General features: G+C 33.6%; 1 protein-coding gene across 3 annotated transcripts in view; it reads right to left on the reverse strand.

Moving 5' to 3' along the window:
- PKNOX1 (PBX/knotted 1 homeobox 1) overlaps positions 1-14216 on the reverse strand; it is a 149901-nt gene that overhangs the window by 51119 nt on the left and 84566 nt on the right. For all 3 annotated transcript variants that reach the window (XM_074300548.1, XM_074300550.1, XM_074300549.1), the window contains 2 exons: positions 6079-6250; positions 2520-2690 (listed from right to left, as the gene is read on the reverse strand). In XM_074300548.1, coding sequence (XP_074156649.1) covers positions 2520-2690; positions 6079-6250 — 343 coding nt within the window. The remainder of the gene's footprint in view (positions 1-2519; positions 2691-6078; positions 6251-14216) is intronic.

Here is a 14216-nt window from a genome sequence, read left to right on the forward strand (position 1 = left end):
GATCTGAAAATAGCCTGAACTACTTTCAAAAAAGTTTTAAAAAGTAGACATTATTATAAATATGTAAAATATATGTAAACTCCTTTTTTGATATGGCCATCATTTATACTTTCATAGCTATAAAAAAAAAAAAATCATTGCTCTATGGAATGCATCCCTGCCTCCACTTTCCCCAACACCTTTCCTCCAAAGTCTGGGGGTATTTCAAAAGACCAAATCCAACTCATTATAAAAAGATTTGCTACTATCCTCCTACTGAGGATATTGTAAAATGAAAAGCAATTTAAAAGAATTCCAGAAATATTCTGAGCAATTTTCTAAATTGCAATGAATATACTGGCCTCCAAAGTTACAAACATTTAAAAAGTCAGCACTCTTAAAAATTCCTTTTTTTGTTTGCTTTAAAAGTTATTTGCAGTGTCATCACACTTTGCATTCTTGAGACACTGTCAGTCCAAGAATTTTAAATACTCAATAGATTAACCCATCATAAGAACAAAACAATCTTTATCATATAAAAGGTGAAACATGGTTGGTCCTATGCAGGAATCAGAAGATGTGCAAATATGTCATATCAAAGGACCAAATTAATACTAGTTATGGTCTAATAAGACCCAAAGATTATATGTCAGGGAAACAAAATTATGAGTGATTATGTATTACATAAAATATACAAAATATACAATGGGGGGAAAAAATGTAACATTGTTTAAAAAAAAAAAAAAAAGCCCTAATAAAAGTTCCCTAGATTTTTGTCTGATGAATTTAAAAACTGAAATGAAAACTTAATTGACTAAATTTTAAATTTGAATTTAATGAAAATCTTAAGTTTAATCTCCAGTACACCAGATGTCTGCTTTGGATCATCATGTTAAAAAAAATTATTAAAAAATTAGGACCATATACTTCATTTTAGTAATAGTGATTACTGCCACTATTTTCCAGAATGGAGAAATTGTTGTCATCTAAAGTCATATAATAAACAAGAATTGAAACAGTCTTTCTTTTAATAAATAAATAAATAAATCCCTACCAATCTCCTTGGGGTACAGATTTGGACCAGAAAAAGCCCTGAAGAACCATTTCATATATTATACTTCATATATTAGACAGAATCCATTTCTAACCTTAAAATTTAGATATAAAATAATGTCAGAAGTTTCTGAGCCTTTCCAGCAATTCTGAACTGTTTAAAAGAGGAGTCCTTAGAATTGAATCAAGTCATCCAAAAGTCCTCTAAAATGATTAAGAATGCCCAAATAAGTCCTAAAATTATCCTTCTAGCTTCAGTCCTGGCAAAGACTCCCTATTTGAAGACAACCTCAGGATATTTCAAAGACAACCCAAGTTAGTATAGAGCTCTCAGCATGCAAAACCAGAATGACTGATTTGTCTATGAGGTATTCTTTGACAAAATCTACTAATTTTTAACTCAGAGTTAGAAAGATATAAGGAAAGATGGAATGATAGAAGGTTATGGTCTAATAAAAATACTTCAGAATTTATAAAGATGGAAACTGGAACACAAAGATGATGGCAAAATGAAATTCAAGATGTCAGAATTTCTTGCATTCCTTAATAGGGGCTAATGGTAGATAAAAAGTTCTTGTACTGTCTCCAGGATGACCACTAAAAAGAAGAAGCCAAGAAGTGCTAACACAGATGAGAATCTTTGAATTTGCCTGCTCTATATGGCCATTCTCAAACTCATTAACTATCATGTGATCATTCAGGTACAACTGATATTCTGGACTTCAACAGATAAAAAATCTTATTATCAAAAATCATGGTAAAACTTTAAAATATCCTAAACAATGGAAAGTCTGACTTTAAAATTCCAACTTTTTAAAAAACTCCTTCTGATGTTTCCATCAGAAGTTCATATTATTTTCACATACACACAAACTAATCCTTTCTTAGATATTTTGAAGTAACCATTTTAACCAATTACTGCTATAAATTTTTGAGACATGAAGCTGAGTTTTTATCAGCACCAAGGCTTAGACTAGAGTTTGTTTTAATTTTTTTCCAAGTCCTAAATCCCAAGCAGCAGTTGAATTTCTTGTCTTTTGTCTTGAGTAAAATGTAAAACATGAATAATTTCTTTTAATAAAACTAATTATTAGCTTGTAAGGCAAAACAGACTTTTACCTGAATTATTTCCTTGTACTTAATATCACCATAGATTCCTATGTACTTTAGGGATCTTCAGTCTATCAATACCACTACAATTCTTACCACTTCAAATCCATCTCATTTGTTTGGCTTTAAAGATCACCATCTGATAGATGATTGTAACTTTTAAAAGTACTAACGTCAAGCTGGTTTTTTTCTGACATAAAAACATTCATAACTTTGTAACCAATGCTGCATGCCAGTGAATTAATCTAATTTATTCTTCCAAAAATAATGAAAACTTAGAAATATAGTAATATCACAAGTAAACAAGCTTATTTCCATATCACACCCAACTGGTACAAATAAATGTGAAATTCCATTAAAATTAGCTTAACTTGTACCTGGGGTTGCACAGGGGAATAAGGACTTCCTGGTTCTCCACTTAACAGAGTTTCACTGTTCATTTTAGTTTTCAGACAAGCAATATAGCGACTGCAAAAATCTTTGCAGAGTTCATTAACTTTTTCAAGTTCAAGTAGATGTATACGTAGAACCTGTATTGCTTTTACCATCTAAAAGAAAAAAAAAAAAAAAAAAAAAGATTAAGTTAGAGGATCATGATCCAAAAATGGGGTTTGGCAGGATGAAAATGGCAACAGAACAAGGGAGCAAGAGACTTGAGAGTAGAGAATAGAACTGAAATGGTTTATTAAGGATTCAACTCAGAGGAGAAAATAGTGTAAACTTAGAATGAACTAAGGGGTAAAGTGTTGGTGGTCATGGTGAGAATGAGGAACAATGCTAGAGTTAGAAAGATATAAGGAAAGATGGAATGATAGAAGGTTATGGTCTAATAAAAATACTTCAGAATTTATAAAGATGGAAACTGGAACACAAAGATGATGGCAAAATGAAATTCAAGATGTCAGAATTTCTTGCATTCCTTAATAGGGGCTAATGGTAGATAAAAAGTTCTTGTACTGTCTCCAGGATGACCACTAAAAAGAAGAAGCCAAGAAGTGCTAACACAGATGAGAATCTTTGAATTTGCCTGCTCTATATGGCCATTCTCAAACTCATTAACTATCATGTGATCATTCAGGTACAACTGATATTCTGGACTTCAACAACTATTCCCAAATAGGAGAGGCAGTCAGATGCCTGAAGCAGTAGCATGTACCACTCTTTCACCCAGAACAAGAAGGCAGTGCATTTGTGAAAGTGTCTACTTATAACCCACAAAAGAAAGGGAGCAGCCCCTCAAAAGCTTCTCATAGGTTGAAGATTTTTTTTTCTCCCTTTTTTATAGCATTTGTAAAGGGAGTGGCAGGTTCAAGCTGGGAGATTAAAGAGTATTAAGTGAGTGATGTTATAAAGGCAATTTTTCCTTAACCTGTGATGAGGACTGGTGACTATGCAGAAAATGTGATTATGTTTGCGATAACTCTAATGTTCCTGGTGCACTCCTGCTACTGGCCTCACAATGAATCACAAAAATTTGGCATTATACACTATATCTGAGGGTTTAGACCAGGAACTTTGTCCTTCCAAAGGGAAGTAGGGCATGCACTAATTCCCTGAAGGACAAGAAGATTTTAGAAAGATGATACTTTGATTAGAGGAGGATTATGATCCTAAAAGGAATATTTTACCAAGGCAGCATCCTTTATTCTTAGATGTTGCCAAGCCTGTGCCCTACTTGTGGCACCTTCATATACCTGTTTGCTTGTGTGAGTGTCTGCGCCACTCTGATTCTACTTTTTATGCTAGATCTGACATCATTTGTTTTTGAAGTTGTCTGAATTCATGCATGGGGTCAGGAGACAGGCTATCCTCATCAAACCCCATTCAGTTCTGAGATACACAAGGATTGAAATGAGTCAAAAAAGAAAGGGAACCCCATTTTAGTACACTTAAGCCAACTCCAAATTTCTGATGTTCTCTTCTTAGACCAAATAGGGAGAGAATCCTTGTAGTTTCACCCTTGCCCACCACTCAAGATATATATGCTGGGGGGGAGATGGACAGTTAAAAAAAAAACAAAACCTGTGGGCTGGTGAGGGAGAAAGTTGTCTGTCAGAGACTTAAGAGGAAGATAAATCTGAGGCAAATAGAGAAAAACTCAAATAACTATATGCTCTAAAATCAAATGCTGGTTCATACATCTATTCTGGACTGAAAAAGGAAAAGGATCAAGGATAATTAAAGAGATCTTAAAATGATCTACTTAGCCCAGGCCAGTAGTTGAGGTTTGACAATTGAACACAGTATAACACTCATGAGTTATAAGGTATTTGGAAAAATGAAGTTTAGTCAACCATTTAAAAAAAAAAATCAATAAGGAAAAAAAGTTGCTCAAGGAAAAGGGTACTTCTCTCCTTCTCTCTCCCTCCACCCCCATTCCCTACGGCAGCAATGTTGAGTCAGAAAAACCTACTACATCGCTGTAAGAATACCATCAAAACTCTTATCCTCTTATCAGACAAGATAAAAAAACTGGAGAAAAAAAAAAAAGAAAAGGCTTTGAAAAGGTTATGAAGGGCTTTAAAATCCAAGGTTTATATTAGAGGCTTAAGGTAACAGAGAATTATTGAATTTTACTGTATACTGGGGTAGTGAGGAGACATGGTTAGACTTGTGCTTTAGGAAGATTACTTTGGCAGATAAATGGAAAATGGACTGAACTGATGAAGTATGTACCAGCCAAATAACAGTGTCAGAGGAGAGAAGGAAGCATGTAGAGGAGGTACTATACAAGGTAGAAATGTCAGGCCTTGGTAACAGACTGAATATGGGGGGAAGGGTAAAATATAGTGAGGAGATGAGAACACTGAAACTGTGAGCCTGAGGGACTGGAAGGATGGCAGTATCCTTAATAGTAAAGTGAAATTTAAAAAGAAGGGAAGGTTTTTGGGGAAAGATAATGAGTTTCAATATTGGACATGTTGAACTTACGATTCCAGATGCCTATTGGTAGTTAAGAATGAGAATGGAGCTCAGAAGAGAGGATAGGGCTGGATGAATTTGATCTAAGAATTAACCACAAAGAAATGATGGATGAATCCATGGGAACTAATGAGATCACCAAGTGAAAAAGTACAGAGCTCTTGACAAAGTCCTGTTAGACATCTAAAGTTAACAAGTATGACCTGGAGAGAGATTTCAGTTAAGGAGACTGAGGAATGGTTAGACAGGTAGGAGAGAACAATGTCACAAGAATCTGAAGAGGGAATAAATACCATAGGAGAAGAAAGTGATCTTCAGTGTCAAACACTAAATAGGGGTCAAGAAGAAGGAAGATTAAAAAAAGGGCAGCAGGTGTCAAGAAATCATTTGGTAACATAAAAAAAAACAGTAGCAGTTGAATAATAAGTCTGTAAGACAGACTGCAGACATTTTTAAAAAGAGAGAAAAAGAAGTAAAGGCATTCATTATAGATAGCTTTCTCAAAGAGTTTAACCATGAAAGGGAAGAGAGATACAGGATGTTAGCTAACAGGATGGATAGATCAAATAAGGGTGTACTGGGGGAATAAGGAAGACATGAATTTGTTTTTAGGTAGTAAAGAAATAGACAATAGATAGGGAAATTTTGAAGATTGATAGAAGGGAAAATCTAGTAGAAAAAAATGGGATAGAATGGGCTCATTAATGCATGAAGAGTGGATACTTTGGCAAAGAGAAGGGTCACTTCTTTATGCGAGACAAGGATGGAGGAGGAAGAAGTAGCAAAAGACATCTGGGCAATGTGAATGAAGAAAGGAGAAATATGAGGCAAAGTTCTCAGCTGAGAGCTTTCTTTAGAGTTTTCTTGGCAAAGATACTGGAGTGGAGCTCAGTGTTGCTGTGGGAGGTTTGAACAAGCATGTTTCGTAAGGAATAAGGTGCATAAAAAATTAATCACTATACTGTCTAAATTGCTATATATGAACATTAATTTGCTATATCAATATTTACTTACCAAATTATCAGTTTCTGGATCTTCACAAAAAAAAGGTTTTCCTTCCTTTTCTTGCTTCCTAACGAAATTTTCAATATCTACATCAAAACTGGCTGAAGTTGTGCCTTCTGAGCCTTGTGTAGATTGTTCACATTTTTCAAACAACAATGCTAATAATGGAAAGAGTGGATGTCTGAAGAAAAAAAAAAGGAATACATTTGCCATACTTCATTTTAAACTACCAATTTTTGGAAATACTCTCAGCAAATAGTCTTTAAAAGTTAAACTGGTTTATAGAATTATGGTATGTTATGAGTTTTTATAAAAGCCCTATTATATAAACATTAACTTTGTGTCTTATTTTTATCTTGACAACTTTATTAGCAACCAAAAATATAAATATAAAACATATAACAACAAATGAATATTTTAATATGTGAAGAACAGAAACAAGATTATATATAAAACTGAAATTATATTAATTCTTTTAAGTATATGTTAAATTTAACAAAAATAAATTTAACAATAAGAAAAATACTCATCTGTGTCCCCTCACTACCCATCAACTGTACACAGCCTCTCCCAAATAAAAGCCTTTCCTGGAAACAAGCTTTCTGTGTGTGTGTGTGTGTGTGTATACATATATATATGTGCATATATATATATGTGTGTATATATATGTATATCTAAGCAAAAGAAACTGTATCAGCTATGCCTGACAATAGATTCCTCATGTTATACTTTTGGGCTAGCACTGCTGTACTAAGATTTGGAAATCATGCATTATCATCAGTATTCTGTCATGACTGCATCAGAGTTCTTATTCAAAAAATATTGAAATCTTTTGTCTTTGCATCAATTACATTTCCCACTCCATTTTCCTTCTCCATCCCCACAAAAAAAAAAAAAAAAAAAAAAAAAAAAGAATGGAAAAAAGTTCAGTTAAGCCAACTAGCAAGAAAAATTATGTCCGACAGTACATGCACTGTTCCATTACAATAATTCCATGGCACTGTGAAGAGGCAAGGTTAAGTGTTTTCTCTCATATTTCTTCTTTGGGGTCAAGGTTAGTCATTATAATTTGTCACCATTCATTTCTAATTTGTTCATTGTTTTATTTCATTTTTATTGTGTCATTCTGTATACTGTTTGTCTGGTTACATCCTAATTTTATTTTACATCAGTTCATATAAGTCTTTATAAGTTTCTCAGTATTTATCATACTGTTTCTCACACAGTAATACATTATGAATATATACCACAGATTTTAAGCCATCCTCCAATCAGTGAATATCTACCTTATTTTCAAGTGCTATATTTTGTTCTATATAGGGCATTTTTTGGTCCCTCTTAAGAGTGTATATGCCAATTTTTTTGCTTTTTTCTAATTCTAATTTTCTAATTTTTGCTAGTTCTAATTCTAAACTGTTTTCTAGAATCGCTGAACAAATGCATTTGTTAAGTCATTATTAATCAGAGAAATGCAAATTAAGACAACTCTGAGATACCACTACACACATATCAGATTGGCTAGAATGACAGGGAAAGATAATGTGCAATGTTGGGGGGATTGTGGGAAAACAGGGACACTGATACATTGTTGGTGGAATTGTGAAAACATCCAGCCATTCTGGAGAATGATTTGGAACTATGCTCAAAAAATTATCAAACTGTGCATACCCTTTGATCCAGCAGTATTTCTACTGGGTTTGTATCCCAAAGAGATCTTAAAGAAGGGAAAAGGACCTGTATGTGCAAGAATGTTTGTGGCAGCCCTCTTTGTGGCCAGAAACTGGAATCTAAGTGGATGCCCATCAATTGGAGAATGGCTGAATTATGGTATATGAATATTATGGAATATTATTGTTCTGTAATGACTAACAGGATGATTTCAGAGAGGCCAAGAGAAACTTACATGAACTAATGCTGAGTGAAATGAGTAGGACTAGGAGATCATTATATAATCTCAACAACGTTACTGTATGAGGATGTATTCTGATGGACGTGGCCATCTTCAACAATGAGATGAACCAAATCAGTTCCAACAGAGCAGTAATGAACTGAACCAGCTACACCCAGAGAAAGAACTCTGGGAGATGACTATAAATCACTACATAGAATTTCCAATCCCTCTATTTTTGTCTGCCTGCATTTTTTATTTCCTTCACAGGCTAATTGTGCACTATTTCAAAATCTGACTCTTTTTGTACAGCAAAATAACTGTTTGGACATGTATACATATATTGTATTTAATTTAAACTTTAACATATTTAACATGTATTGGTCAATCTGCCATCAGGGGGATGGGGTGGGGGGAAGGAGGGGAAAAATTAGAACAAAAGGTTTGGCAATTGTCAATGCTATAAAATCACATGCATATATCTGCTAAATAAAAAGCTATTTTTAAAAAATCCAAATGCATTTGTTAGTATTCAGTTGTTTCAGTTGTGTCCACCTCTGTGACCCCATCTGGAGTTTCTCCAGCTCATTTTGCAGATGAAGAAACTGAGATAAACTAGGCTAAGTGGCTCATCCAGGGTCAAATAGCTAATGTTTTGAGGACAGATTTGAACTCAAGATGAGTTTTCCTGACTCCAGACCCAGTGTTCTCTGCTCTGTACTACCTAATTGCTTGATAAATTCATAGCTCCCCCAGCAACACATTTGTGTGTCTATCTTTTCATAATCTCTACTGTATTGACTACTGCTATCTTTTATCATATTTGCCAATTTGCTGGGCATGAAATGAAACATCAAAAATCACTTTGATTTAATTTCTCTTATTAGCAACAATTTGGAGCATTTTTTATGGTTGTTAATCATTTGGAATTCTTTTAGAAATGTTTAATTCATATCCTTTGAAAACTTATCTTTTAGGAAAAAGCTTTTATTCCTATCTAGACAACTAGGGGTGTGTGTATGTGTGTTTGTGTGTGTGTGTGTATTTATAAATATCAGACTGGTATTAGTGATATTTGAAAGGTTTTTTCCCAGTCCACTACTTGCTTCTCATGATAATTACATTGACTGTGCTTATATGAAAGCCATTCTATTTCATGTACCCCAAATGATCTATTTTTAAAAATGAACACAATAGTAATTTTTGGTGTATATGACTTAATTTGTATTGATATTTATTATCAATTTAGAGAATAATGAATGGTTACTTTTGCTGAAGATAGTTTTTATTTTTTGGCAGCATGAGAAGACTGTTGAAGTTCTTGACAATATACCTTAAAAGCAGTATCAAGGGGAAGCCATAAAACCCAGTTTAATATTAGGCCACATTAAAATTATCCAATACATATTAAGTTCTATTATGAAGAAATTATATGTTTACTTTTCTGCAATTTCCATTTCTGTAAGGGTACATGCTTAAAGTATTAATGTGCTATGAAAACCTTGAGACAACTCTTAGAGATGTTAAATTAACAAAGAATGTTGATTGTTACAATTTAAATGATACAAGTAGCCCAGATGCATGGGTAAATGCAAAATTATGTTTTATTTTGGTTCTTTTAATATAGAACAGCTTAAATGATAATCAATATAAATTTATCCTCCTTAGGATCCTTATATAGAAAGTTCTTTGCCAAAATGACTTATTTAATTAACATGTATACTAGTATGGAAAACTGTGAAGCAATCTGAGCATATATTATCAAAAATAAAGCAACAGTTAAATGGTATTGAGGAAAAAAATGTTTTTTAGGAAAAAAATCTTTTTTCAACATTTAAAATTTTGTCTCTTTCTTCCACATCTTTCAAGTTAAGAACTTCAAAGAATCTTTTCTTTTTGTCCTCTGTATCAGTTAGGTCAATCAAACTAGATTTCTAATGTTCACCAAAATCTCTGATCTCTAGAATCAAGACTCAGTTTTCTTTTAGTTTCTCCTCCAAGAATGAATCCAAGTATCACAAAGGCCTTCTCAATCTTCCGATTACAGTTTTGTGAGGTTTGATAAAATATAAAGTGGGCTTTATTGTTTTTTTCAATGGTGTAAGATCTTTTTTCATTTTAGAATTTATGCATGAATTTCAATTCAACAATTCAATGTTCAAATGAACATCTGCTCTAGCTGTATGTATGTGTGTGCATGCACTTGTGTGTGTGTTATTCTTCAATAAATCTACTTCTTTTGTTAAAATAAGTCTACAGATTTCAGTGTGGTCATCTGTTCAAAAAGCACTGGTAAGATCTTGATTTTTTGTTTGTTTTTTTGTTGGTTTGGGATTTTTTGGTTTTTTGCAAACTGACCTTTAAGAAACATTTGAAAACAGTATCTTTGTAAAAATGTTTTCACTTACTGTACTATTCCAGGGCTTTGTCCTTAAAACAGATCTATTAGAGGCAGTCTAGTTCAATGAGACACTAGCCGTGAGATTTTGGCTATGCCTCAGTTTCCTCACTTTTAAATTAGACATAGTTATAGCAACTAAATTGCAGGGTTACTGTGAGGATATATTGAGAAAATATAGTAAAATGCTTTGCAAACTTTAAAGTGCTATATAAATGGCATTACATGTAACACCCTGCCTCCCCTACCCCCACTGGAAAACCAAGTTTATCACTTTTTTTTACCCCTCCTCCAGGGGTCCTCTAGTAAACTTAAAAGAGTTTCTGGATGTTCAGGCTCTCTGCAAATGTCTTTAAATTCTATCAATGGTGTTTGCCCAAGTATACAGGTTATCCCTGTTACCCCAATTCCATTTACTACCAGTCAGATTAGATTTTACAAAGGATCATTTACTCCAAAGGTATAATCCCAATACACAAAATACTCTTCCCAACATGTAAGAGGCACAATCCTCCTCCCTCTACACTCCCCATGCTTTAGGAAGGAAAAGGGGATTAGGTTCACAATTTAGATCAGTTCTTAGTTGGACTGATGAACAGAAGTCTCAAAGCCAAGTCCAAAGCTCTCCTTGGCCTCAAGTCCTGAGCAACCTGACTTTCCCTGAACTTTGAGAACATCGTCTATTCATTTCATTCCGTCCCACAACCCCCACGAATACACTGTGATCTTTACCCTTCAGACCCAGCAGGAGAACACAGAAAAGAAAGCAACTAGCCCAGTCTGACAAATTTTTTAAAAATAAGCTTTTATTGATAATTTCTGTTTTTTTAATCACCATAGTTATCCCAAGTACCTGTCCCCTTACCCTTCCCAGAATTATAGCATATGACAAATAGTATTTTTAGAGAGGGAAAAAAATCAGCACAACTGATGATACACCACAAAAGTCTAAAAAACAAATTTAATGAATAACACCTGTGGACCTGTGATTAGGGTGTCCCTTTGTATCTCTTCATTAGAGTCCAATTTGATTTTTATAATTGTTTACATTTACTTTTGATTTTTTGGTATATTATTGTTATTATTTTTCCATTTGCATTGCTGTAGTTTTTGCGTATGTTATTTTCCTTGACTCTGCTTACTTTATTCTGCATCAGTTCTAACAGACATTCCCATGCTCCTCTATGTTCATCACATATATCATTTCTTATAGTACAGTAATATTCCATTACATTCATGTACCACATTTTGTATTCAGCCATTTCCCAACTCTATATTATATTTTCAGAAAAGTTTTACTATAAATATTTGGGGGACTTTATCAATGGCTTCCATGGTGTATAAACCCAGTAATGGAGTTTCTACCTCAAAAGTTTGAGGTTATTTTATTCACTTTATTTGCTTAATTTCAAATTGCTTTCCAAAATGTTGTAACAACTTCCTCCACAATTATTAGTGGGCCTTTTCTTCTACAACCTAATATTAACTGGTGACATTTGATTGTTAAGTATTTGCCAATTTGCAAGATATAAGATAAAATCTCAATATTGTTTTGATTTGCATTTCTTGTATCATTAGTGATTAGGTGCATTCTTTTACATAGTTGTGAATACTTCACAGTTCTCTTGATAAGTGTTCTCATCCTTTTGACCATTTATCTATTGGAGAATGGCTATTAGTTTTATATGTGTATATATGCAATACATACATACATACATATATATATATACATATATATGTGTGTATATATATATATATATATATATATAAAAGCTCTTTATATCTTAGATATCATACTCTTTTATCAAAAAAATTTGATACAAAGATTTTTCCCCCCATTTGACCACATCCCTTCTTATTTCAAAAGTATTGATTTTGGGGTAGCTAGGTGACACAGTAGATAGAGCACCAGCCCTGAAATAAGGAGGACCTGAGTTCAAATCCGGCCTCAGACACTTAACACTTCCTAGCTGTGTGACTCTGGGCAAGTCACTTAACCCCAATTGCCTCAGCAAAAAAAAAAAAAAAAAAAAAAAAAAAAAAAAAAAAGTATTGATTTTATTTGTGCAGAAGCTTTTCAATCTCAAATACTCAGTTATCTATTTTTATTTTTTGTAATTGCCTCTAACTCTTGTTTGTAAGAATATATTTCCTACACAAAGATGTAAGAGGTATATAATGTTTCTCTTTTAATTTTTATAATAATATCTTTAATATTAAGATCACATTTCCACTTAAAATATATTTTTTATTACTTTATACAAGTCTTCCTGGGTTTTTCTGAATCCATCTCTTTCTCCTTTGGGACAGGTATAAGAGTAAGATCTGGTTTACAGAATTTTCAAGTAAGAAATTACTTCTATGTAGTTTCTGGTCAATGAAAGTCAATTCTTTCTCAGGATCTTGTTTTAAAGAGATGCCTGGACCAGAGAGGTTATGAAACGTAAATCCACATCTTCCTGACTATGAGACTGATACACTATGCCTCAACATAATTAATATAATTTGTTCAGTCTTTCCCCAATCAATGCGTTTCCACTTTGAATTTTTTGTTACAACAAAAAGTGAAGCTATTTTTTTTTTTTTTTAATGTAGGAGTAAGTACCTTCATATGGATTCTGAATTCTTTATATGTCCAGTACTGGTCCTGCTGAGTAAAAGGGCATGCCCAGTATAATTTTATTTTGAGTACAGATTTGAATTTCTTTCTAGAACAGTTAGGATCAATTTATATCCCCAGTAAAATATTCTTCATTGATATGACTGTCCTCCCCTAATCCCTTCAATATTTGACATTTTTATTTTTTCTCATCTTTGCCAATTCATTTAGTGTGATGAGGAATCTCAAGAATTATTGTAATTTGCAATTCTATAGTCATTAATTAATTAATTCTATAGTCATTCTATTTTTTAGGCTGCCTACTACTTGTTTAAGGCATCTCACTTTCTATGTTAAGCTGTTATTCCAACTGGTTTATGGGTTTGGTGGGTTTTTTTGGTGCTCTAATTTCACTTTAAAAAACTTCTTGCTTCACTTCTTTAATCTACTCTTGGAGTCTTTGAGGCCAAATCATCTTTTTTCTTAGTATCTACTTGTATGAATTGTGAAGTTATTCTTTTTCTGGTTCTTGGCCTTCTTTAACCCAAAGCATTGTAATTAGAGTTATCTTCTGCTTGCTCATATTTCCATCCTCACCTGCTCAATTGGGGCTTTGTGCCACAATGTGGTTCTGTCTTGTTCCTCACTTCTGGACAAAGAGATTAGGCCCAGGTCCTGTCTCCACTGTAGTTTCCTACCAATAGGATAATTGGGTCCTGATTCTCTTCTCACTTTCTTCTATAGCCTTAATTTTGGACAAGGAGCTGGGCCAGGAGAATAAAACAGGTCTTGCCTTCTGCCTCTCTCTCTTCATGAGACCAATGCTGGCCTGCCACTGGCTATAGCTCCATCTCCTTTTCCATCTGTAGTCATTTACTGGGAACTTTTTAGTTCCTGGATTGACACTGACAAGCCTCAACCAGAAATCAGATCTCTTGCAGTGTCTTAAGACACCCTGGGAATGTCAGCCAGCAATCTCCTTGCATGATTTATAGTGAGTTCACTATATCTTTTGCTATGGCTCCAAAAGACTTTGACTCAGATCCCTCTCATTTCAGACAAATTTTCTGAAAGATAGTTAGTTAGATCCTCTTTGTGTGCTCCTATAAAGAATGGCCTCATGCTTCTGACCATCTCATTGTTCAGGCTTGGAATGTATGAAGTAAGTCACTAGTGTTTCTCTATGGTTTTCCTGAATCTTTTTTTCACCTGTTTTTTGTTTGTTTGTTTGTTTGTTTTATTTTCCTGAGGCTGTTTCTCCA

This window comes from Sminthopsis crassicaudata, chromosome 3, assembly GCF_048593235.1.
Source record: "Sminthopsis crassicaudata isolate SCR6 chromosome 3, ASM4859323v1, whole genome shotgun sequence".
In the NCBI taxonomy this organism is placed as follows: Eukaryota; Metazoa; Chordata; class Mammalia; order Dasyuromorphia; family Dasyuridae; genus Sminthopsis; species Sminthopsis crassicaudata.